At 57.0% G+C, this 25296-nt stretch overlaps 2 protein-coding genes across 18 annotated transcripts in view; both read right to left on the reverse strand.

Moving 5' to 3' along the window:
- Positions 1–6860: 6860 nt before the first annotated feature.
- NSMF (NMDA receptor synaptonuclear signaling and neuronal migration factor) lies at positions 6861–16067 on the reverse strand. Of its 11 annotated transcripts, none has more exons than XM_074331448.1 (15): positions 15791–16065; positions 15360–15421; positions 14273–14773; positions 13085–13160; positions 11957–12025; positions 11010–11062; positions 10244–10337; positions 9505–9625; positions 9171–9254; positions 9040–9073; positions 8878–8948; positions 8662–8741; positions 8380–8482; positions 8075–8150; positions 6861–7803 (listed from the first exon to the last, which is right to left on the reverse strand). In XM_074331448.1, the coding sequence occupies exons 1-15, from the start codon at positions 15859–15861 to the stop codon at positions 7706–7708; spliced, it is 1593 nt and encodes a 530-aa protein (XP_074187549.1). In that variant the 5' UTR covers positions 15862–16065; the 3' UTR covers positions 6861–7705. The 11 variants fall into 11 exon arrangements, with proteins under 11 accessions (XP_074187549.1, XP_074187554.1, XP_074187555.1 ...); XM_074331453.1 differs by having other exon boundaries at positions 6861–7795; positions 15791–16063; XM_074331451.1 differs by having other exon boundaries at positions 7657–7795; positions 8075–8112.
- Positions 16068–16745: 678 nt separating this feature from the next.
- The window catches only part of PNPLA7 (patatin like domain 7, lysophospholipase), a 66797-nt gene continuing 58246 nt past the window's right edge, over positions 16746–25296 (reverse strand). For all 7 annotated transcript variants that reach the window (XM_074331437.1, XM_074331436.1, XM_074331435.1 and 4 more), the window contains 10 exons: positions 22188–22344; positions 20095–20211; positions 19910–19979; positions 19127–19243; positions 18606–18754; positions 18249–18401; positions 17940–18050; positions 17456–17540; positions 17186–17289; positions 16746–17103 (listed from right to left, as the gene is read on the reverse strand). In XM_074331437.1, the coding sequence (XP_074187538.1) occupies positions 17020–17103; positions 17186–17289; positions 17456–17540; positions 17940–18050; positions 18249–18401; positions 18606–18754; positions 19127–19243; positions 19910–19979; positions 20095–20211; positions 22188–22344 (1147 nt within the window). In that variant the 3' untranslated portion in view covers positions 16746–17019. The remainder of the gene's footprint in view (positions 17104–17185; positions 17290–17455; positions 17541–17939; positions 18051–18248; positions 18402–18605; positions 18755–19126; positions 19244–19909; positions 19980–20094; positions 20212–22187; positions 22345–25296) is intronic.

Raw genomic sequence — 25296 nt, forward strand, 5'->3', positions numbered from 1 at the left:
CCTCTCTGGTGAAGGGTCACATTTTTGCCCACTTTTTAATTGAATGGCTTGATTTCTTCCTGTTGAGAGAATTCTTTATGTATTCTAGATGTAGTCCTTTGTCATGAGTGAGGTTTGCAAATATTTTCTCCCAGCCAATAGCTTGTCTTTTCAATGTCATGACAGTGTATTTCGCAGAGCAAATTTTAAACTTTTTGATGAAATCTGATTTTTTATCTGTTTATGGATGGTTCTTTTCTTTTTCTTTTTTTTAAAATTAAAGTTTACAGGGGTGACAATTTTTAGCAAAGGTACGAAGGTTTCAGGTGAACAATTCTAAAACCCATCATCTATGTCACATTGTGTGCTCACCGCCCTGGGTGGTTCTTTTCATGTCAACACTAAGAACGTTTCACCTAACCCACGCCATTTCTCCTGAAAGTCTTAGTTTCATGACGTACATTTAGATCTATGGGCCATTTTGAGTTAACCTTTGTATAATCATGCCCCAAATATCGACGTTTTGGTCAATGACAGACGGCATATATGACGGTGGTCCCATAAGAGTATAACAGAACTGAAAATTCCTACCGCCCAGTGATATTATAGATGTTGTAACGTCGTAGCAAAACACATTACTCATGTTTTTGTGGTGATGCTGGTGTAAACTGTTCACACACACAAAAAGTCTTTCAAAATGGGTGGCCACGAGCATTTATTTGAGACTAAAAATGAATAGCTATTCGGGCCACACTGGTTCAGGCAGAAGCATAGATAGTGTTCCGATGAGGACACACAGGTGAGGGGTGTTGGGAAGGGGAATGACATCCACAGGAGGCACTGCCATTGGCATATCTGCTTTCTTGTCATTCTTGCCAACAGTTCCTTTGGGGCACGAGGATGCCCAGGCCCCACCCGAAGATTGTTTTGCCCTGTTTTGCCCTGTTCTAACACCCCCGAGGCCTGAGGTGTGAGACATGCCAGGTGGGTCCTCTGAGAGGCAGCTCCCACTTCACTTTTAAAAAAATATGTATATTTTAAAATATATTTAAAAATACATATATATTTTTAATATATATAATTTTAATTTTATTGGGGAATGTTGGGGAACAGTGTGTTTCTCCAGGGCTCATCAGCTCCAAGTCGTTGTCCCTCGGTCTAGTTGTGGAGGGTGCAGCTCAGCTCCAAGTCCAGTCGCTGTTTCCAGCAACCCTGCCACCAAGAGCTCGTGCTCTAACCAACTGAGCCACCCGGCCGCCCCTCCCACTCTGCTTTAATGTGGCTCCTTTATACTTGCTTTTTGACAAGACAAACCCGAGCCGCCTGTGGTATAAGAGTGCAGCACATATTACCGCAGAGTAATGCACAGGGCGTAGTACTTGAGGATGGTGATAAACGACCACATTATTGGTTCATGTGTCTACTACACTGCACTTCTGTGCAGTCCTCTCGAGTGGACTATTGCTACTTTAAGAAAAAGATTCGCTGTAAAACAGTAGCTGAGCTATGCCGGCAGCAGCCACACACATCTCATGTTTAAGAATTTCTTGATTGAATCATGTTCCTTGTACTTGATTTAATCTCGTGTCGTTGGGTTCACCATGGCCCATCAGGTTTGCACAAAGATGAAATCACCTAACAACACATTTCTCAGGATGTATCCCCATCGCTAAGTGATACATGACTGTGTAAGATGTAGGGCTTAGGTCCGGGTTCATTTCCTTTGCATACAGATGACCATTGAAAAAACCATCAACCTGTTTTCTGCATCCATGAGCTTGCTTTTCTTTTCTTTTCTTTTCTTCCTTCCTTCCTTCCTTCCTCCCTTCCTCCCTTCCTTCCTTCCTTCCTCTCTCCCTCTCTCCCTCCCTCCTCCTCCCTCCTCCCCTCCTCCTCCTCCCTCCTCCTCCTCCTCCCTCCCTCCTCCCTCCCTCCCTCCCTCCCTCCTCCCTCCCTCCTCCTCCCTCCCTCCCTCCCCTCCCTCCCTCCCCTCCCTCCTCCTCCCTCCCTCCCCCCTCCCTCCCTCCCCTCCTCCTCCCTCCCCTCCCTCCTCCTCCCTCCCTCCCTCCCTCCCTCCCTCCCTCCCTTCCTTCCGATTCCATATATACGAGGTCGTACAGTATTTGTCTTAGCATAATGTCCTTAAGGTTTATCCATGTTGTTGCAGATGGCAAGATTTCATTCTTTTTTTTGGTTGAGTAATACTCCATTGTATATATGTACCACATCTTCTTTATCCAATCATCTATTGATGGGCTCTTAGGTTGTTTCCATGTCTTGGCCACTGTAAATAACACTGCAATGAACATGAGGAGGCATGTCTTTCTTTGAATTAGTGGGGTGTTTTCTTCAAATAAATACACAGAAGTGGGATTGCTGGATCATCTGGTAGTTCTACTTTTAATGTTTGAGGACCCTCCATACTGTTTTTTTCATAGTGGCTGTGCAAATTTATATTCCCTCCAACAGGGCACCAGGGTTCCCTTCTCTCCACATCCTCACCAACACTTACTTCTTGTCTTTTTTATAATAGTCACTTTAACAGGTGTGAGGTGGTATCTCGTGGTTTCAATCTGCATTTCCATGATGATTAATGTCGTTGAGCATCTCTTCATGTACCTGTTGGCCAACTGTAAGTCTTTGGAAAAATGTCTATTCAGGCTGCCAAACGTAAACAAAAGTCAGCTAGTTTTTCTGTCACCCAAAGGGATTCACTTGAGAAAAAGGCTTGCAGCCTTGAATGGGCAGCCAAAGAGAGGAAGCAATGGAGGAAGCACTGTATAGAGAGGAAGAGGAAATTCATGGGAGGGGCTGTCACAACCTTAGAGCGCTGTTGTAAACATGGAGTTCTCCCTATATCGCTCTCATGACGACAGAATGTGAAAACTCCTCCTGACTCCCCTGTAGGTTCAAGTATCACGGATTTTGACAACCTGGGATGGCCGGTTAGCTCAGTTGGTTAGAGCATGGTGCTGACAAATTTCGACAGCCTCTTTTGCCCATATTTTAATTGGATTTTTTGTTTTGTTTTGTTTTGCTATCGAGTTGTATGAATTCTTTATATATTTTGGATATTAGCCCCTTATCAGATATATGATTTGCAAATATCTTCTCCCATTTAGTACATTGCCTTTTCATTTTGTGAATGGTTTCCTTTGCTGTGCAGAAGCTTTTTGGTTCGATGTAGTCCCACTTATTTATTTTTGCTTTTGTTGCTTTTGCTTTGGATGTCAGATTGAAAAAAATCATCACCACGTCCAAAGTCAAGAAGTTTACTGCCTATGATTTCTTCTAGAAGTTTTATGGGTTCAGGTCTTATGTTCAAGTCTTTAATCCATTTTGAGTTAATTTGTTTTGTGTGTGGTGTAAGATAATGATCCAGTTTCATTCTTTTGCGTTGTGGTTGCCCAATTTTCCCAACATTTATTAAAGAGATTGTGCTTTCCCCATTGCATATTTTTTGCTCCTATGTCATATATGTATAATTTATTTCCGGGTTCTCTATTCTGCTCCACTTATCTATTTTTATGCCAATACTGTATTGTTTTAATTACTATAGCTTTGTAATATAGTTTAAAGGCTGTGATGCCTGCAGCTTTGTTACTCTTTCTCAAGATTGCTTTAGATACTTGGGTCTTTTGTGGTTTCATACAAATTTTAGGATTGTTTTATTTCTGTAAAAAAATATACCATTGGAAATTTGATAGGGATTGCATTGAATCTGTAGATTGATTTGCATAGTATGGACATTAAACAATATTAATTATTCCAATCCATGAGCACAGAATATCTTTGTTTGTGTCTTCTACAATTTTTTTTTCATTAATGTCTTGTAGTTTTCAATATACAGGTCTTTCACCTCCTTGAATAAATTTATTCCTAGGTATTTTATTTTTTGATGCAATTGTAAATGAGATGGTTTTCTTAATTTCTTTCTGGTAGTTCATTATTAATGTAAAGAAATGGAGACTTTTGTGTATAGAGTTTGTATGCTGCAACTTTACTGAATTTATTATTTCTAACAGTTTTTTGATGGAGTCTTTAGGGATATATATATATGTAGATATATAGATATAGATATATAGAATGTCATCTGCAAGTAGTGAGTTTTACTTCTTCTTTTCCAATCTGGAAGACTTTTCTTTTTCTTGTCTAATTGCTCTGGCTAGGATTTCCAATACTGTGTTGAATGAAACTGGCAAGAGTAACCATCCTTGTCTTGTTCCTGATCTTAGAGGAAAAGCTTTCAGCTCCCCTTGGGAAGCTATGCACCGACGCCAGCACCCAGTCCACCCTTCAAAGCAATTTTGGAACTCTTTTTCTGGAATGGCCATCAGAACTGTCATCATATTACCCTTGATGTCCTGAATGCCACCAAAATGTCTTCCTTTCAATATTTTCTTTACCTTTGGGTAAAGAAAGAAATCATTGGGGACCAATCAGGTGAGTAGGGAGGGTGTTCAATACAGTTATTTGTTTACTGGCTAAAAACTCCCTCACAGACAGTGCTGTGTGAGCTGCTGCATTGTTGTGATGCAAGAGCTATGAATTGTTGGTGAAAAGTTCAGGTCGTCTTTTTCACGAAGACTTTTCAGCACTTCCAAGTAGTAAACTTGGTTAACTGTTTGTCCAGTTGGTACAAATTCATAATGGATAATCCCTCTGGTAGCAAAAAAGGTTAGCAACATCGGTGCAACAAGTTCGTGAACTTAATTGTCAGACCTCATATGATCTTTTTAATTTACTGTTGAATTCAGTTTGCTAATATTTTGTTGAGGATATTTGCATCTATGTTCCTCAGGGATGTTGGCCTGTAATTTTTGTGCATGGCTCCTTGTCAGGTTTGGTATCAGGGTAATGGTGGTCTAATGAAATATGCTGAGAAGAGCTCCACCTCGTATTTTTTTGGAAGAGTTTGAGAAAGATAGGTATTAATTCTTCTTTGATTTTTGGTAGAAGACACCAGTGAAGCCACCTGGTCCTTGACTTTTGTTTTGCGAGAGGGTTTTTCTTTTCTTTTTTTATTACTGACTCAATCTCCTAGTAATCAGTCTGTCCAGATTCTCTATTTCATCATGATTCATTATATTTGAGTTATTGCCAGATTACTTTCCAAAAAGACTATAGCAATTCCCATTACCTTTCCCCCACATGTTCACCAGCATATCCAATATCCTTTAAAACTTTTGCCAAACCAACAGGCAATAAGTAACACTTCATTTCTTTTGTTCTTTTACTCAATTTCTAATGGAGTTAAGACTCTACACATTTATTAGCCATTTGATTTCCTCTCCTGTGAATTCTCTTCAGATATTTGCTCATTTCCCCACATTGGCTTTTGTCTTTTTCTTATCAATACATAAAAACTCTTCATATGTTAAGGTCCTTAACCTTTCCTCTCTCTCATGTTGCAAATGTTTCTTCCTAAACTTTCTGGCTGCTGCCTCTGTTTATATATCTGAATTTGGGGTTGGTGGGCAGGCTGTCCATGCAGTGACAGGAGGTGGCCTTGGCCCCAGCCCACCTCTGTGTCTGCCATCACCTTACTGGTTTTGTACTTTCCCCAAAATGGTTTTCCATGTTTGTACTTAGTTTGTTCCTGAGCACCTTCGGGTTTGACATCTTTTTTTCCATTGTGCTTCTCCTCGGTGGTTATGGGCATGAGGAATGGAACCTTGTGCATTAGACGCCAAGACCTAGGGTCTCCTCCCGGCAGACCCTCCCAGCCCTCACCCACCTGGACTGACCCGAAGGACTGTGTGGGGTGGACACACTTGCTGAATCAGCCCCAGACCCTAGACTGCAGGGTCCCCATGAGAGGCCAGGTGAGGGGCAGGGGCAGATTACGGAACTTGTGGCTTGTCCTGAGGTTAGGATTGCAGGTGACACAGCAAATGCGCCCTCTGAGTGCAGAGTGTGCCAGTGGGTGGGTCACATTGGAGAGTACTCTGTCTGCAAGGGCCTGCAGAGGTTTTTGTCCACAGAAATTCTGGCGACATCACACAGAGTCCAGGCCTGAGAAGTGGTGGAGATACGTCCAGTCTTAGGAACTGAGAAGGCGCAGAGGATGATTGAGTCACATGCGACTTTGCGACAGGTGACTTAACAAATGAAAGCATGCAGAGGCATGTGGTGTTTAATCTGAAGCCCTAAATATTTATCTATTCAAGTTTGCACCAAAGCCTCTGCTTCTCCATCTGGGGTGCCTGGGGGACAACTGGAGATGCAGGGCTCTGCCCCCCAAGCTGGCACACCCACCCCAGGAAGGGCTGCTTGCTCCCAGGTCCCGGGTCACCCTCCAGGCCTCCTCCCACATCCCTAGCCCTTGGTGGCCTTGGACATGCCACCAGCTGTTCCATCCCCCGGCCACTGGGCCAGGAGCTACCAGGGCAGCCAGGCCTGGCTGTGCCCAGCAGCAGCTTGGCCACTGGGGCGAGGGGCAGCAATGGGCATATCTGGGAAAGACTGAAGCTAAGGGAAGCCAGCTGGTCCTGGATCACTTCCTGGCATACTGCTGTGACCACACTGCTGACCACATGTGGAGAATAACCTGAAGGTGTGAGTGGTTGTTGGGGGAGGAGCAGAGGTGGCAAGGGAAGGCTGTCTCCACTGACCCTGCTGGGCCCTCTCCCAGAATGACACCCCACTTCCGTGCAGCCTTCTCAGGGAACAGCTCTTCTCCATCCTGCACTTCCAGGCCGTTCTGGCACCCTGCGGACCCCGACCCGACCTTCTCATGGACTGTGCCCTTGGCAGGGATGGTCTAGTAGCCCCAGCACCCTCAGTGCAGGCCGAGGTGTGTAGGCGGCCACCAGAGCACAGTCCTCAGAACCGCAGGCCCAGAGTGGTAACCGATGGCGCTGAGAGAGGAGACCCGGGGCCACCGCAGCGGAGGGTCAGGTTTAATGGTCACTCTAAGGATATCGTACATTGTTCAGAGCCCGGCACACGCCTGCGCCCCTCACTCAGCTGAGGGCACAGCCAGGTGCCCTCAGACCCAGGCTCTGCAAAGGGGGGCCTGCCCCCGAGCCCCAACTATATACACGAGAACCCGCCCCACTGGACCCAGGCAAGGCTGAAAGCCCACAGTCGGCAGCTGCCCGTCCCTGGGGCCTGGGACGCGGCCCCGACCCCCACCGCAGGGTGCCCGGGGTGCCCGGCCCGCGGCCCGTCAAGCCTCCTGCCCCGGCCCGGGAGAGGCCCCCAGACGTGGCTGCACAAGCTGAGCTGCACAGCGGCGAGGAGCGGCGGGCGCGGGAGCGCGGGGAGAGGCCGCCCGGCGCAGACAGGGGACCGCGCCCTCCCGCCGCAGCGCGGCCGAGGCCGAGCTCAGGACAAGCGGGACGAGGAGCGCGAGCGCGCCGCCCAGGGACTGGGCCAGGGTCGCCCCGTGCTGGTGATCGATTCGGCGGGGCGGCCGGACCGGGGCGGGGCCCGGCGGGCGGGTCACCTAGCGAACCAGGAACGAGCACTGCACGAGTTAACAAGGAGGCTGCAGAAAATTGCACTTATGTCTGCGACCGCCGGGGGAGCCGCGCAGCCGGCGCTCGCGCGGGCGTCGGGCCGAGGGCGGCGCTCCCCTGGCCGGGCTGAGGACCAGACCCGGCGCGAACCTGAGCGGGTGAGGCCTCCCTGAAGTGGCCGTGACGACCAGGACTCACGCGGTCGGGCACGCCGCGGCCCAGCCCCTGTCGCCGGAGGACGTGGCCGGGCGGTGGCCCTGCCCTCACAGAACGTCCTCGAAGTCCAGCAGCTTCGAGTGCTGGCGGCTCTTCCACAGGCGGTACAGGCGGAAGTCGAAGTAGGTCTCGATCATCTGCTTCCCTGGGGACGAGGGGCGGGGCTCAGGGCAGGGCGGGGCCAAGGTAGAGCTAGGGCGAGCGAGGGGCGGGGCCAGGACGAGCGGGGCGGGGTCCGGGGTGGGGCTAGCTGGGGTAGGGCGGGGCCGGGGTGGGGCTGGGTCCAGCACAGGGCTGCAGGGGGTGGGGCCGCAGGGACAGGTGGAGTCGGATTCGGGCTCAGTGACACGTGACAAGTCAATCCGCTGCCTCCTGGACCTCACCCGGACACCTGGGAACCAGTTTGACAAACTCACCTTGGGCCGAAAGCTCCAGAGGCGACTCAAAGGTGACCCTGTAAGGGGTCATGAGGGTCCTGAGGTTCTGGAACAGCTGAAAGGAGGGGGCGGGGCCAAGAGTTACGAGGAAGGGAGGGGGTTGGGGGTTATCAGGGGTGGGGGGGCAGGATTGCCCCCAGAACTGTCTGGGCTCAGTACAGGGGTTTCTCTGGAGGATCAAAGGAAGAAGAAAAGGGAATCTGAGGAGAAATGGGGGGTTCTGTCAACTCTTCATGAATCTGGGGTCTGCAGAAGCCTGGGGTGGGGTTCGGGGGTCACTGTACCTTCTCCCCGTTGGGGTTCCCCAGAATGTAGCAGCCCATGATGTGGATGACGTTTGGCTCTGGGTTCATTTTGCTCATCAAACGGCTCAACCGTTTCCAGAAGCTGTTGGGGGAGGGACGAGTCACAGGTGGCCTCCAATCCAGGCCACCAGGTGTGAGGAGGGGTGGGCCAGGGCCTAGGGCCCAGCTCCAGAAACAAGAACACCATGGGGAGGGGGGTGTGGGTATGGGGGGGGGCAGCAGATGCTGCCTGCAGCCCCACGGCCAACCCTGTCCGCTCACTGGATCATGTCCTCTTCCTTCTCCACTTTGGCAAAGGTGGCCACCTTGTTCTTGAGCAGGTACAAGTGTCCTGGGCCGCCCTGTTAGATAATGTGGAGGGCTGGGCGGGCTGCACACTGGTGTCCAGCCACTGCGCCCCTGTAGTGCGCATGCGCACGCCCACGCAGCCGGTTCCTCAGCCCGCCCATCCCCAGGCGGGAAGGCGCTTAGCCCTACCTGGCAGAATATCAGCATCTTCCAGATCTTGGCACCCTTGTGATAAATGTTCAGCTTCTTCTCTATCTCCTCTGGGGGGGCAGGGGTGTGAGCGCTGCCCCCCAGCCTGTGTGCGCACCCCCAGCCCCACCCCAGAAGATGGTGGGAATGGAGGGCACATACCTAGGATGTCCTCGAAGGTCGCGTGCTCATGGTCCTGGGACAGACACAGGCCACACCTGAATCAGAGCCCCTCTCAGGCGGCACCCCCACCCGACACTGGGGGACACGGAGGGGGCTGGGCGGGCACTCACGTAGAGGATGGGGATGATGGAGGGGTCATCCCTGCGGATGATGGTGGGGATGTACTCAGCTTTGGGCACCTTTGAGGAGATGAGCTGCGGACAACATCAGGAGATGCTCAGGGACAGCCGGGCCACCTCAGAGCCGAGGGGCAGTGGAAGCCCCTGTGAGGTCAACCCCCCCTCTACGCTGGGCAGCCCACAGTAGAGGCCGGTGAGACCTCCCCTCAGGCAGCCCACAGTGGCTACCTCATTCCCAGGCAGCGGACAATTGGGCTCCTGGAGGAAAAAGGACCCCCCCCTCCCCATGACTGGCTGGAGAAGCACTGGGGTGGCCAGGTCTCACCATGACCTTAGGCGGCACGAATCCCTCAGTGTCACAAGCCACAGCCTCCAGGCCCTTCTCGGTCTCCCAGTCCAGGTCCTCGAAAGCCTCGCCCAAGGTGCAGTGCGAGCTCTGCAGGTCACTACCTGAGGGGCAGGGTGGGTAATCAGGGCTGCAGACCATCAGCTGCACCTCCAGTCCGGGACACCGCCCCCAGAGATGGGTGGTGGACAGAGCTGGCAAGCCACGTCCTAGAGGCCAGCGAGGAAACCCGGGGGCGGGGTGGGGGCGGCGTGAGGGAGTGGAGCCAGATCACCACCAGCCCGGCAAGACTGGCTCCTGCCACCAGCCAGGAACTGCCTGACTGGGAAAGCCAGTGGACCCCAGTGTAAGGCCAGGTGGGAGCCAGGGTGTACGTGCCAGCCCCAGCCAGGTGTGCCTGGTGCCCTGGACCAAGGAAGAGCTGAGCATTGCGGCCCCGTGCCCCTTAGGTCTCCTGGAGAGGGGGCAACACTCAGGCCACCGCAGCGAGCAGAGCCCGACAGGTGCCGATGCCCAGCACCACCGCAGCTGTTTGTTAGTTAACCCTGCCCACAAGGTCTGAGGTGCCAGGGCGCTCTAGTTTACCTAGGCGGATAGGCTAAGGCTCAGAGAGCAGAAGCGCAGAAGCTTAGCTGGCCTGGCAGGGGGCCCGCCCTGCGGAGCGCGAGGCGGCCCTAGGGGAGCTTCTGGGAAAGGTAGACTGGCCTTCGCAGGGCACCTACTGTCTCGGGAGTCGTGGGAAGTGTCGGCTTTCATGGGGGTGGGGTCGCTCCAGGACCGGCTGAAGCTCCGCTCACGCCGCTCTGCGAACGCTGCAGTGAGTGAAAAACCCGCATTAGCGGGCAGGGGCGGGGCCCAACCTGGAGGCGGAGCCTGAGAGGGCCGGGGCCTGCGTGAAGGTGGAGCTTGGGAGGGGCAGGGCCGAGTGAAGGTGGGGCCTGTGGGCGGGGCCGGGGAGGGGCAGGTGACTAGAAGTAGACTACACCGATGGTGGAGTTGGCTCTGGGGCAGGATTTGGGAAAGCTAAATAGAGGCAGAGTCTGGGAGTTTCCGGCTGGGGCAATTAGAGGACGCCAATGTGGGATGGGTGGGGCTGGGAGTGGTGGGGTTTTGGGGGGCTACGGCTGGAGTCTGGGGTAGGGCTAGGGATGTGGTCGGGGCGGGGCTAGGTCTAGGGGTGCTTGGGCAGGACTAGGGGCGGAGCCAGTGGGGACAGGAGGCTGTGGGCCGAGTGGCGGTGCCAAGGGCAGGGCTGGGCGGCAGGGCTGGACCTGGGGCCTGGGTGCTGGGGTGAGGCTGGGCGTCAGGGCGGGGCTGAGGTCAGTCTGTGCCTTGCGATGGGGCTAGGGTCAGAAGTCGCCAGCGGGGCTGCAGCTGGGGCCGGGGCGGGGCCTTCGGGGTATTCCCCTGCGCAGCGAGCAGCCACGAAGCCGGGCCGGCCAAGAGCAGCCCCCCGCTCTGCCCCGTCCACCCCGCCCCCTTACTCTGGGCCTTCACCCGCCGGCTGCCGACCATGCGCAGGTGTTTGCGGAAGTTCCTGGGGAAGGAAGCGCGGGGGCTGGTGAGGGCTGCAAGAGGGGGTGGGCGGCGGCCCGTCCCCCACGCCCCCCACCCTGCCACTGCCCCTGACATAGTCCGAGGCTCTGCCCTTTCCCCTTTCAGTGAGGTATGACCTCCCAGTGCCCCTAAACTCCCCCATTTGCCCTCCTCCCACCCAGAGGCAAATCCCATCCAGTCCCTCTCCTACTGAGACCCATCCAGGTGCCAGGACAAAGGCACAAAGATCAAGCCTCTCTTGCCGCCCCACCTTCCCTCCCAGAACCGATCCCTTGGTGACCCTGTACCTTCAGGCACCCCACCTCCATTGCACACCCTTCCATTCCCTCCTTGGCCAGGTTCACTCTGAACCCCACCAGCCTCCCTCCCCAAGTGGTCAAGGTCTCCTGCATCCTGTGCCCAGCTGGGCAGTGCAACCATCTGCACCACCCCCAGGGAGGTTTGGGGCCTTCAAGACGCACCCGCCCCACTATGTCTCGGGGCCACCTCAGAGGCCGGTCTTCTTTGCCCACAAACTTTGTGCCCTGACAAGGCCCAATGTCCAAGATGGACAGACAAACTTCCTGGACACATCTGTGAGGTGGTGATGGGTAAGGGTAGGCCTTGCCGCTGACCCCACAGCTCTGGGCTTTAAGGGCCAGAGAGACACAGGTGGGCCAGCTGGCTGCAATTCAACTGTCAATGTGCCCCCAAAACATAGGCCTGGGTGGTCCAGGCCACATGACCTCTCCTGCCTGCTGCGTCCCCAGAGCAGGGCCAGGCCAGTGGTCGCCACGGCCCTTACCCCATCTGGTCTGCGGGGGCCGGGCAGGCCCCGGCCAGACCAGCACAGACAAGAGACGGACCGTGGTGGCGAGTGGCTGGCAGGCCCTACCTCTGGATTACAGACGCGGAATCATTCTCCCGTTTCCGTCGCTTCCTCTCCGCGTAGCCCCTGAACACCCTGGGAAACCGCAGGGAGTCAGCACTGCCCTTGGTCGCAGGCAGAGGGACAGAGACAGGGGACAGAGGTGCAAGCACAGGGACCGCTGGGGCATCCAGGGCGCCGGGCCAGGCAGAGGGGTCTTGGCCTGCCTCGCCCGGCTCCCTGCAGGCCCACTGTGACCTCGGTGCCTGCTGGGACACAGTACCCCCTCAGTCAAGGCCCAGGTCCTCGGCCTGCCCAAACCTATTTGGGGGAGGGTGGGTCCCCCAGGGACAACCACGTGCTCTTGGCTGGAGGTCCCACAGGGTACTTACGAGATGCTGGAGTCATGGCCAGAAGGGGCAGCGTAAGAGAGAAGACACAGTAAGCCTCCACCCCTCAGCTCCCGGCACCCTGCTGTTAGTGCCCTCTTTATCCTTGACTCAGGGTTCCTCACTAGTACCCCAGGCACCAGCAAGGTGCTGGCTACACTGTGAGCCAGCCCCGGAAAGGGTGGCGGACACTGCAGTCACCGCAGCCCATGCCGCCAGGCGCTATCTGACTGCCCTGCCAGCCCTGGGACCAGCAGCAGAGACGGCGGCCCCCAGGCAGCCCTAGGGCAGGGGTGGGCCCCCCAGGATAGCATTTGAGGGCGGAGCCTCTTCGATGTGGGGGACACTGCAGCAAAGGATGCCTTCCTGGAAGGAACCCCACGTGTGTGTCACAGGTGAAGGGCAGACCCCCGGGGCCCCTAAGTTGTGGTCACTCGTGGTATACATGGAACACAAGTAGCCTGCTGTCTGGGGCGTGTGTGATGGCAGGGCTGGGGGACATGGGCCCAGAAGGACCACCCCCACTGGTGATTGTCAGCTACAGCCCCAGGCCGGTACCGTGGACAGGACAGAGAAACCGTGAGTGATGGTGGAGGGCTGAGAGGGTGGGGGCAGGGCAGTGGGGCCAGAAAAGCCACCAGTCCTGCCTCCTTTCAGACTGACACCACTTCTGGGCATGTGCGGCTGCTCAGAAATGGCCACCCAGGTGCGCACAGAGGCAGGAGAGGGTGTGGCCCGGGGCCCTGCAGGGGGGCACACGACTCACGCTTGCATAGTTGTGGTTGCTGCCTGGAAGCTGAAGAGGTTTTCCTTGGGGAACCATGTGCGGATGGGGGTGTCATCTGGAAGAGACGAAGAGCAGAGACCAGGGTGGCTTGGGGGTTGCTGAAGCCTTTACCCCCAGCTGGTGGGGAGGGACGCTTCTGCTGCAGCCAGTAGAGGGCCTGAGGCAGCATGTGCCCACTCAGCTGCCTGGCCAGCAGCTCAGCCGCTGTGGGATGCTTTGACTGTGCTTTTGCTTAGCTCTCCCTTTGGTTGCCCACAGTCGAGGAGCGTTCCTTTGAAAGTACAGCCTGTCCCCAGGGAAAGGATTCACTTTGTCTCTCTTTGGGCAGGAGGCGCAGGGCGGGGACAATGGCTGCAACTCCTCCTGGGGACTCAGGGGCCTTCTCTGCAGCCAGACCCCCTCCGCCAGACCCTTCCAGGAGGGTGAGGTGGACACCCTTGTGCTGAGAGCTATCCCTTCCCAGGGAGGGGGAGACGGAGTTGGCTGGACCTGCTCAGCAGGACCCTGCCCCGACCCCTCGCCCATGTCCGTCAGTGGCGCGTGAGGTCATGGTGAGCTGCCTGCACCCCAGGTATGCCCAGTGCCCAGGCAGGTGGCGGACTTGGGAGCCAGGAGGTGTCCTGGGAGGACATGGCTGCTCAGCTAGTTAGAAGGCTGCTCTTGAGAGGTGACCTCAGAGCCAGGAGGCATGGGGCTGCCTGAGTGTCCCAGGGAGCCCTCTTCCAGACACAGCAGGTCTCTGGGCCGTCCCGGCCACCCACACAGCTCGACAATCCTGGGGAGTGGCCCGCTGGTTGGCCAGGCCCCAAACAGCTGTGTGCCTCATGGGGTAGGTGGGAGCCCTGCTTGGTGGGCCCTGGGGCAGGGACTGCTCCCCAGAACTCCAGAGAGGCAGTCCGCTCTCCCAATCAAGCTATGCTTTCTGCCTGCTTAACCCTCAAGAGCCTCTCAGGCTCCCTCCTCTGGGAAGCACTCTTAGATTGACTTGGTGCTGGAAGGGCCAAAGCCAACCATGGGGCATGGGGCATGGCATGGCGGCAAGACTCTACCTGCATGCGGTGCCCTGGGCACCCTCCAGCTATCCGAGCCTCACCATGGCTGCTGCTGGAAGACCCCAGCAGCAGCACTCCACCCCAGCCTGCCTGTACCATGGACAAGCCCCCTCACCAGACACACGGTCCACGCTGTACATCCTTTCCAGCTTCTTGCGGCGACCGGTAGTCTCGGGCAGAGGGGGCTGGTCCAGCCTGAAGGCCCGGGGGGAGGGGCCGGGGACCAGCTGGGCACAGCCCGGACACTCCTTGGAGCCCTGGTGGCTCCCCACCCAGCTCTGGCAGGGCCTGCTGACATCCTCATGGCTGCCATCCGGGCTGGCACGCAGGGGCTGGCTGTGGTGGTGGGGGTGCCGCTCTGGCTGCCGCCGCCCCTTCACCACGGCCAGCTCAATGACTTCTGCCTCTGGGCTGGACAGCAGGGCCGGCTCCCCAGAGATGGTGTACACACGGGGCTGAGGGCCCTCTCCAGCTGGCTTCCCAATAATAGCCTCCTCTGAGAGGCTGCCCTCGTAGCGGCCGTTGGAGACGAGGGACAGGCGGCGCTTGTTCTGGGGGGCTGGCTGCATCTCAGGGGACCCGTCGTGGCCAGAGTAAGCATCAGCCAGCAGGTGGTCTGGGGAAGAGGTACCAGGTGAAGCTGCAGCCGCAGGCCCTGCCTTCCCAGTGCAGGGTGCTCTGAGGGGCAGAACCCCAGCCCCAATAATGAAACCCTGGTCCCCAATGTCTCTAAGAGGTGCTCCTCCTAGAGGCTCCCACCTCCCTCCTATCTGGGCCCCAAGCCCCTGGTGTGTGCGTGGGGGCAACAGGATGTGCTTGCTACCTGTGGGTAATGGGGCGCAGGAATGAGCAGGCCACCTCCTAGCCTGCCACCGCACTCGTGCCCAGTGCCAACTTCTCCCCTCCCCCCTACCAGCTGGCCCCCAGAGACAGTGGTGCCAACCCTGGGGGTGCCAGGAGGCCTGTTGCCATGCCAACGGCCCAGGCGGGTGGGTGCCATGGTGATGGGTGACTCGGAGCTCCTCCTGGGGCTGTGGGCCAGGGAGGGCAGGAGCCATGAGGAAGCCAGCCCAGCGTGGCAGCTGCCCGCTACCTCACAGCCCCCAAGGCCTACAGTCTGGGCCTGGCCTGGAACGGGATGGTAGGGTTGGGGTGGGGGGCTGCAGATGGGTCCCATCCAGCACTGCCTCGCGTGCCCCTACCTGCACCGTTCCGGTTCTCAGGGTGATTCTGGGACAGGTACTCGCCGAAAGCTCGGGCTGCTCTGAAGGGTGGACAGAGGGGCTGTCAGTGCCCATAGGTCCACCACGGCCTCTCCCAAAGCAGGACCCTGGGGTCCCCATCCCGACCCAGGCCCTAGGCACCAGCGAGGGAGGGGTGGGGGTCAGCCAGGGCAGGCAATCCCATCCCACCCAGAGAGCGCAGGGCTGGCAGGGGGCAGTCCCGGGGACACTTGTGTCCCCGTAGGCCATGGTCAGACTTGCAGCTTTCGGTCCAGCCCTTCACCTGTGTGTATGGGAGGGTCCTGACGTCGGGCAACTGGCCCCCGCAGGCTCAGGGAGGGGAGCCGTGGGGAGGCGGGCGTGGGAGCGGGGAGGGAGACGGCGCAGGGCGCCCGGACCACCGCACTCACCTCACTTTGGCCGCCACAGAGGACATGGCCTCGCTCCTCAGCGCCCTCCTTCGGGAGGCGGCAGCGCCCATGGTCGAGGCGGCGGCGCATCCCCCAGCCTCAGAGCGCACCCCGCGCCCGCCGCCTCCGCTGAAGAAGCCGCACCGCGCCCGGGCTCGGACTCGGGCCCAGGACACGCATGGCCACGCCGGGCCCTCCGCGCGTCCCGCTGCACCGGGAGCCGCGGCCTTGGACCGGGGGCGACGCTCCGCCCACCGCAGCGTCAGGGTCGGGGCGGGGCTGTCTGCCGTGACATCAGGCTAGGGGCGGGGCTCGGCCTCCCACCGTGACGTCAATCCTGGGTCTTAGCTTGGCCAGGCCGACCACTGTGACATCATTACCTGGTGTGGCGGCTCCACCCACAGTGACATCAGGGCCAGAGCAGGGAAACAGGTTAGCAAACACCTGTCTGCAAGGTCGGGGTCTCCTTGCCCCTCGCAGACCCACATCCCCTGTGCTGAGATTTGCAGGGATTGTGGGTCCCAAAGTCACAGAGCCAGCAGTTCTCCCTCCTTTTATACGAAAGGACTCTCGGGGCGCTAGTGATCTGAAATAAAGTGTGGGCGTCCCACATCTTAGGAACGTCTTGTGTGTACCGAGACGGAAGGCATGAGAGATCCAGAGAGGCTCATCCTGGGTTTGGGGGACCCCAGCTCCATCCCAGACCCTGGGTGCCCTCCCTGACTGGCCTGGAGTTGTTGCTCAGGAGTCTCAATCCCAGAAGAGGGTTGCCTGGGACCCTGGGGTACCCACATGGCGACCTCCCAGAGAGGCAGGCAATACCACATCCACCGAGCCTCAGGGATGTGGCCCCTACAGTGGCCAGTGAGGGGGTGCCTGCTCCTCCACTCCAGTCAGGAACTTCTTGGGGTGGCTCTCAGCCAGGGGGACCTCGGCGCAAGGACGACATGTCCCACACAATGAGATCTACTTTATTGCCACACTAAATGGAAGCACTGGGGCTCCAATATCTTAGGCTTTGGGGGCTCGCAGGGGCGGGCACATCCCAGGGCCGTGTGTGTGTGTGTACAAAGGCTGCCAGGACCGAGTGCCCCACCAGGAGCTGCCAGGGCAGAGGCCCGAGACACCCCAGCCAGGTCTCCTGCCCCAGGGGCCGCAGCCTTGGGGACAGGTGCACAGGACGTGCTGGCTTCAGGAAGCGTCAGAGCAGCGAGCTCTGCCCATCTTGGTCAGAGAGCTGGGGGACGAGGGTCCGGGGCCGGTTCCGGGGAAGCCAGACTGGGGTGCCTGCGGTGGAGCGAGGGCTCATCCTCCTGGGAACCAACGGTACAGGCATGGTGAGGACAAGCCAACCCTGGGCTGCAGGGGGCAGCAGGGCCAGTCCAGGCAGCTCACCGAGTCAGAGCCCAAGCCTGCCGGGGCGCTCTGGAAGTCGGCGTAGGCATCTTGGGGTCCATCTGGCAGCCCCTCCTCACATTCGCTCAGGTAGTCAGACTCATCTGGAAAGAGGGGAGGGCCATGTTAGTCCCCTCCCACGGGCAGCGGGTCCCCACAACACAGCCAGCCAGGCCCAGGGCGGCTTGTTGAGCGTGTGAAAGGTCAGGAGGGAACATTGACACCACCACCCTAAGCTGTATGGGCGCACGTCCTAAGCGTTTAACTCACCGTCCACCACGGCCACCTGGGGAGGCTCGATGCGTGACACAATCTCGGCGAGGTCCGTGAAGGAGGCATTGGGGCAGGTGAGGACCTGGAGGGCCAAGGCGCAGGGAACATCTGGCCAAGGCCACCGCTCTCCATGGCCCCTGGCCACAGCCCTGGCTGCCCTCGCTTGCTGAGGCTCCCCAGCTCGGGGTGGGGGTGGGGCGTGGATGATAGGCAGTGTCCTGAGCAGACCCCCACCCAGACCACCATGCTCTCCCACCACAAGCACCACAAGGGCAGGAGGCTGGAGGGGCAAAGGCAAGGGGACAGCACCCAGGGCCACTGCCATGACTGTCCCCGGCCTGCGGGGGGCGCTGCAGCACGAGCAGTTGAGGAGGTGCTCCGAGAAGATGCAGGCTGCAGGAAGCCCTGTACCTATCACCGTGGGGGGACAGGTCACAGGAGCAGGAAGAGTAGGAGCGCTGCCAGCCGGCCAGACACTCACATCGCATGCCTTCATCTTGCTCGTCCCCTGTCGGTCCTGCAGCATCTTCTCCAGCACACCACTTCGACCCCAGATGTCAAACACTGTCCGTCCGTGCTGGTACCCCACTTCCTGCACACACACAGTGGGGAACCCGGGACTGGGTGCCAGGCCCCACCCTGGGGACCCAGAGACCCCAGGACCGGGTGCCAAGCCCCACCTCCTGCACAGACCCCGGAACTGCCTGCGGGGCCCACTTTTGGTGCTCCCGGAACTGAGAGCAGGGAGGCTGGCAGACACGGGAACGCTGGCCATGCCCCACGCACTCACGCAGATCTCTGTGAACTTCCCAAAGTCCAGGGTGCCGTAGCTGTCGATGGGCGGACGCAGGTACTCGCAGTAGTCGCTGCTCCGCACGGATTCCAGCTGCCGCACGCAGCACACGTAGGCCAGGCGCGTCTGGATCTCCGCCATGTTCAACACCTGCCACAGCCCCACCTGTCATACCCTACCGCCCCCCACCCCACCCCACCCCACCCAGGGGACACAGCTCTGCGAGGCCTGTCCTTTCGCCAGAGCCAGCCTCGGGAAGGTAGGAGTGGTGCTGGACCCAGAGCCTGGAAGACACCGCCGCGTCACCTGTTCACCTGCCCACAGAAGGCGCCAGAGCAGCCCTGTACCGCACACCTTGACTTTCGTGGCCAGAGGGTTCCAGCGTTTCCAGAGCAGCCACCACCCCGACAGTGCGTCGCCATAATTGGTGAGGTCCGTCTCGTCCCGGCTGCCCACATCAATGGCGATCACCACCTTGGCCCCCATCGACCTGGCCACATCCGCTGGGGAGGAGGCAGCCCTGGTCACCCCCCGGGACAGGTACGCAGAGCCCCAGGTAGGGTGGGGCCAAGCCTGCCAGACAGGCACTGCGGGGGAAGCCCGGTGCACAGAACTGTCCAACAGGTGACAGGAGTGCACAAGGGAGGGGCCTCCCCCACAGCAAACCCAGCGCCTACGGCTGTCAGCTCCGACTGTGGCCCAGATGGGACCTCTGCACCTGGCCCTTGTTCTGAGTGCTGCTGAGCTGACAAACAGCCATATGCTGGGACTCACAGTGCCCGAGCGTGTGCGTGCTTCGCGCAGCTGTCCTTTCCCTCAGCACACTCCTGAGAACGTGTGCCTGCACCCAGCCCTTAGGAGCGGAGGCGCGGTACCTGGGAGGTTGTTGATGTAGCCCCCGTCCATCAGCAGGTGTCCGTCTTTGGGGTCGCAGAGGGGAGGCATGTAGCCGGACAGGGACATGCTGGCACGCACGTACCTCCACAGGGAGCCTGCGAGGGGGAGGAATGGGGGAGTCACCAGACAAGCCAAGGGCCTGAAAGGAGCCCTTCCTGCCCAGTGTTCCTGCCTCAGACCCTGGGCTCCTGAAGCCTGCACGTCCCACCTCTGGTGAGGGCGTGGGCCTGACACACCAGGACAGCGTCCTCCCCAGGAAGGGACCCAAGGCCCAAAAGTGGCCAGGCTGGTGCTGGGGTTTCTCCACATTCCCCATGCCAGCTCGTTGGTGTGTGCCAAAGCCCTCTGCCAGCCCCGCCTTTGTCCCACCCACAGACGGCTTTCTCTGCGTCATCTCATCACTGCCCGTTCTAACCAACAGACGTCCCTAACCTGTGCGTGTGCTTCATTCTACTCGCCCCCTCATCCCACACTGTCGTCTCCACCTCTCTTGTGTCTTGTTTGGCCTTCCGGGGGGCGGGTCTCTGGGCTCCTAGCGATTCCCCTACACCTTTCGGCAGGGTCATCTCTGTGTTTCTGATTTCCCCATGCCTCCATCTCCCTTGGATGATCCTGGGACACCCTCCACCGCCCCTCACGGAGCCACCAGGCTCTCCCCTGCCCCTGCCTAGAACTCGTCCTTCCAGGCACCTCCTCTGGGCTGCTCTGCCCTAAGTGGGGGCCACAGAGAGGGAAGCCCCACACCCTGTGGAGGTGCTCACCATCTGTGTGGACCCGCATGGCGGAGGCCGAGATGTCCGTGGTGACGGTGAAGTAGGGGATCCACAGGTCCTGGTGGGGGGATGGGGCTCAGAGGACATGCTCCCTGGCTGTTGGCACCCACCCTTTGGGCCAGGGGTGCTGAGTGTGCAGATACAGGCCTGGCTGGGGCTCCCCAGGGCAGCACCTCAATCTGCCGGTCCTTGAAGACACTGTACACGCTGCTGTTGAAGCCTGCCCCCGAGAACATGGAGGTGATGGGGTAGGTCAGGTCCAGCACAGCCCTCAGCATGGACGTCATGTCCTGTGTGGGGGCACAGTGAGGCCCCTGTGAGCAGAAGCAGGGCACACACCCCCAAGTGGTGGCATGGGCAGCCGGGGACCCCCACCCCAGGGGCCCAGCAGGAATCCAAGTCCAGAGAAGGGAGCAGAGACACGGGCACATGTGTGTCCTTTCCGCAAAAAGGACACGGGTGCCCGGAAGCATCTTTGGGGACAGTGAATGCTGTGGCCTGAGTGGCATGCCTACAGGTCCCATGACGATGCCCACTGACCCTTGGGAGGCCTGGGAGCCCGGCCCTTGCCACCTGCTCCGTGAGGAGAATGCCAGGTATGGCTGGGATGAGATGCAGAGTGGCCCACAGTGCCCCCTGTTCGGTCCTGAGGACCACTGGGAGGAGAGGCCCTCACTGGCCGCATGGCAGACGCTCCATCCGGGTCCTGGGAAGCAGCGGGCCAGCAGGTCACTCACTGCCTGAGCCCACGCTCTCTGCTAGCCCCCAGGCTGCCCCTCAGTGAGGACGGGGCCCATCAGAGCCGCAAGGGGGCAGCAGCACTGGCCTCACCCCAACAATGCCAGGTTAAGGTTGCCTGGCTCCTTAGGGCTCAAGGGGTAGATAGCAAGGATCTTCTCTGCCTATGGACATGGGGTGGCCCCAGCCAGGGTGAGTCACTCGCCCCCATGCCTCACTCCAAGACAATGTGAAGACCCGGTCTTGGGATGAGCAGAGGGGACACGTGCTCCTGGAGGACAGGGACCCAGGACAGCGTGGGACATCCCCAGGGTCCTCTGCGATCAGCACGGCCCTCACTTGCAGACAGGCAGAGCTGGAGGACAGCCTGGAGAGGGGGGCAGGGCCCTGCCCAGCACCACAGGGGCCAACAGCACCACATGGCAGCCACCATGGCCATGGCATCCCCTCAGCACGGCAGGGGATACAGGCCTGGGAAGGCACCAACCTGCCCCAATGCACACTCAGGATGCAGGGCCATGAGGCCAGAAGCTCCCCGGCCGTTCCCACACCTGCACCAGACTGGCAGGGGCAGGGAAGGGACCCTCACTGAGGCTGAAGCCCATTGTCGCCTGTGGCCGCTGCTCACGGAGCCAGTCCTTACTGATGGTGAGGCTGAGCCCCTGGTCCCTCTGTGGAGCAGCCCACTGAGGGCAGCAGGGTGCCTCGTTTCAGGGAAAGGCGACTCTGGAACTGTCCCCAGAGCTTCTGCTGCAGAGGACTACAGACTTCCTTCTCTTTTTAAAGGGGAACACAAACACTTTTGACCTGACTGTTCTATGAAAACAGGCAGAGCCCTGAGGGAAGGTGAGCAGCCCTCCCCACACGGTCCTGAGGTCCTGGATTTGTCCGCAGGCGTTCACACACCACAGGGCTGGCGGGTGTTAGCGGTCTTCTTTTCCGTGTTCCTGATGCTCTGGCTTTTGGGTCTTACAGACCCGGAGAGAGACTGCGACCCGGACTGGCCAAGTCTTGGAGGCCGGTTGCGCGCTCTGGGCGTGTCTTCCACGCAAACCAACCCATGCAGAGCCCTGCCCCCCTTTATCAAACTCACACCGACTCACCCAGGGCCGGGGACCAACCAGACAGACTGCGCACAGCCCCCAGGCCCCGAGCCGAGCCCACTGGAATTATTTCAAGGAGCTGATCTTAAACTGTTTACCCTGCCTTTCTTGCAGAAACCCCAGTAAGGGCCTGGGGCTCCCCTCGCCCCTCTCTGCTTCCTGACAGGGCTGGTACTGCTGTGGCACATGGTGTGGGCTGGGCCTCTTATTTCCAGGGGAACTGTGGGGGTAACATTAAACCTTTTTTTCAAGGGCACTGATCTCTCCATGTTGTCCTCGGTCTCCAACAAGATTCAACCGCCAACACTGCTGTGGCCACACCCTTTGTGCTCCCCCTTGACTCCACAAGCCACGGTCCCTAAGCAGCCCCCACCCGCACAGGCCCACAGGGACTGGCCCTACGCTGCAGAGGGGGAGCCCTGTACCTCAGCCCACTGCTTGGCCCGGATGCGAATCTGGCTGTAGTTCCGCTCCTCAGAGTACAGGGCGCCCATGAAGGCCCCGATGGACGTCCCTCCAACCATGTCCACGGGGATGCCGCACTCCATCAGGGCCCGGATGACGCCGACCTGGGCACAGCCTCTGCGCCAACGAGGAGCACGAAGTGGGCAGTCGTGCCGCCTGGGGACCAGTGCCCATGGCACCCCGCCCCGCCCACTCTTCATGCTCGACTGTTGCCTAAGGCACAGAAAATGGGGCAAAGACTCTGACGGGAAGAAGGACTTGGGACAGTATTTAGAGCCTCTCTGTTGTCCTGAGACGCAAGCCAGCATTCAGCCCCTTCTGCCCACCGGTGTCTGAGAGGCTGTGCAGCTAAACAGGCCTTGGATGGACTCAGGAGGGTTGGGCCCCTGGAGGGGGCTGTGGTCAACACCAAGAGCCAGGGTGAGCGGGACACAGACCAGCCCCTGCAGTGACGGGAAAGCCAGAGTCTGACTGAGGCGGTCACTCTGAGCCTCAGACGACTGTTACTATTTCTCATGTGGTGTTTACCACTCCAGCAGAAATGAGCAGTCATGTGAGAAGACCACAGGACCAGGAGAGAAACAGGAGAGGAAACAGACGATGGATGTGGACCCAGAGGAACAGACAACAGGGATTTCGACAGGCTATGAAATGAATGTGCTTAAAAAGTCAAAGAGCCAAAAGGTGGAAGCAGTCTGGGTGTCCCTCGACACATGAATGAATAAAAAAGTGCCACATGTACACACAAGGGTATGTCACTCAGCCCTGAAAAGGAAGGAGGTCCTGACACCCGCTACCACGTGGATGGACCCTGAGGACACTGTGCTCAGTGAAACGAGCCAGTCCCAGGACAAACCCTGCAGGACCCGCCTCACAGGAGGTCCCCAGAGGAGTCAGATTCAGAGACAGGAAGTAGATGGGGGGCCGGGGCTGGGGAAGGGGAGGGGAGTGAGTGTTTAATGGGGTCAGAGTTCCAGTTCTGGAAGAGGGAAAAGTCCTGGAGATGATGTGGTGGTGGCTGCACAACGTGTGACTGCACCTAATGCCACTGAGCTGGCACCGAAACGTGGTTAAAATGATAAATGTTATGGGATGCGTATCTAATACAAATAAAACATTTGTAACTTTGGCATAGAACTGGAAACTATAAAGCAGAACCGAATGGAAACTTTAGAAGTAAAAAATGAAGAACTTAATAAATGGGTTTAATAGCAGATTAGACACAGCTGAAAAGAGAAACAGTGAAATAAAGATAGTTTAGAAGAAAATGTGTATTGACTCAAAGCATCAACAGGATGGAATATGTAAATATTCTTTTTAAAACATGTAAAATAGCTTAGACAACATGGTGGTGCAGAGATCTGAGTGACGTGTCGCGAGCCACTGAGAGCCGGTAAAGCAGCAGTACCTGAAGAGAGAATGGTTTGGAAGTTTTCAGAACTGATGAGCAACATCAAGATCGAATTCAAGGGGCGGCCAGGTGGCTCAGCTGGTTAGAGCGCGAGCTCTGGGCAGCAGGGTTGCCGGTTGGATTCCCACATGGGCCAGTGAGCTGTGCCCTCCACAACTAGACTGAAGGACAAGCTACCACTGAGCTTCTGGAGGGGCGGCCGGATGGCTCAGATGGTTAGAGTGCGAGCTCTCAACAACAAGGTTGCGGGTTCAATTCCCACATGGGGTGGTGGGCTGTGCCCCCTGCAACTAGATTGAAAATGGCAACTGGACTTGGAGCTGAGCTGCGCCCTCCACAACTAGATTGAAGGATGACGACTTGGAGCCGATGGGCCCTGGAGAAACACATTGTTCCCCAATATTCCCCAATAAAATAAAATAAAAGAACCAGATTCACGAAGCATTATACATTCTAAGCATTCCTACAATGTTGAAAACCCCAAACAGAGAAAAACCTCAAACCAGCCTGAAAACAAAAAGATGTGTTTCCTTAACACAGACACAGCGCCTGCTCCATCCTCAGTGGTCATGACAGAGACCACGATGTCAGTACCTGGCCTGTTCCACACAATGTCTGCTGGAGCATAAGTTGGGGGAAAGGACAATTTATATCAGAGTAAAATTAAGGAAACAACAAAGGTAAGAGCAGAAGTTAATGAACCAGAAAACAGACATACCACAGAGAAGATCAACAAAGCTAAAAGTCGGTGCTTTCAAAGGACTCATTCAACTGATACCTCCTGATAAGATGAAACGGGGGGGGAGAGAGCAAGAGTATCAACAACTATTATCAGGAAGGAGAAAGGAAACATCCGTACAGACGCCCCAGACGAAAAGGTAAGAAGGCAGTGTGAACTTCCTGCCATCAGTAGGACAATTCAGAGAAAATGGACACATCCCTAGAACAACATAACTTGCCAAACCTGACACAAGAAATAGAAAATGTGAATAGAACCATAACTATCAAAATGATTGAATCTTTAATTTTTAAGTCCTCACAAAGAAAATTTCATGTCCAGATGGTTTTACCAACGAATTCTACTAAACCTATAAGGAAGAATAACACAAATTTTACAGAAACCTTCCAGAGAATAGCAAAAAAAGCAGCACTTCCCAACTTGTCGTGAAGCCAGCAAACAAACCTGTGTGCATTTCAAGACATGAAGGGCGGACCCCAGTGGGGTCGGGACCAGTAGCACCTGCTCCAGGATTGCAACCTGCGCTTTGATCTCGACCATTAACAGAATAAAGGAGAACATTACACAACCACCGCAACAGATCCACAGAAACAACATCCATCATAACAACTAAGCAAACCAACATAGGAGCTTCCTCGTCTGATGAAGTGCATCTCCGAAAACCTGCAGCCAGGATCACACTGAATGAGGAAACTGAGTGCTTTCCTCTGACACTGGGAACGGCGATGCGGCCACGCTCTCCACTGCTGCTCAGAGCTGTACTGAAATTCTAACCGGTGCAATAAGGCAAGAAAAAGAAACAAAAGGCATTTGCATATTTTAGAAAGAAAGAGGAAATACTGTCTTTATTCTCAGAAGACATAAGTGTATGTACATAAAATGCAAAAAAAAATCTACAAAAAGAGTAAGTGAATATAGT

This window comes from Rhinolophus sinicus, linkage group LG04 (assembly GCF_036562045.2).
Source record: "Rhinolophus sinicus isolate RSC01 linkage group LG04, ASM3656204v1, whole genome shotgun sequence".
NCBI lineage: Eukaryota > Metazoa > Chordata > Mammalia > Chiroptera > Rhinolophidae > Rhinolophus > Rhinolophus sinicus.

Coding starts and splice junctions, on each gene's coding strand:
- NSMF (XM_074331453.1), bottom strand. CDS start 15,861: ATGGGCGCTGCCGCCTCCCGAAGGAGGGCGCTGAGGAGCGAGGCCATG. Junction 15,422..15,790: donor TCTGTGGCGGCCAAAGTGAG/GTGAGTGCGGTG, acceptor TCCACCCTTCAG/AGCAGCCCGAGCTTTCGGCG. Junction 9,626..10,243: donor CACGACTCCCGAGACAGTAG/GTGCCCTGCGAA, acceptor CCCCTCAGGTAG/TGACCTGCAGAGCTCGCACT.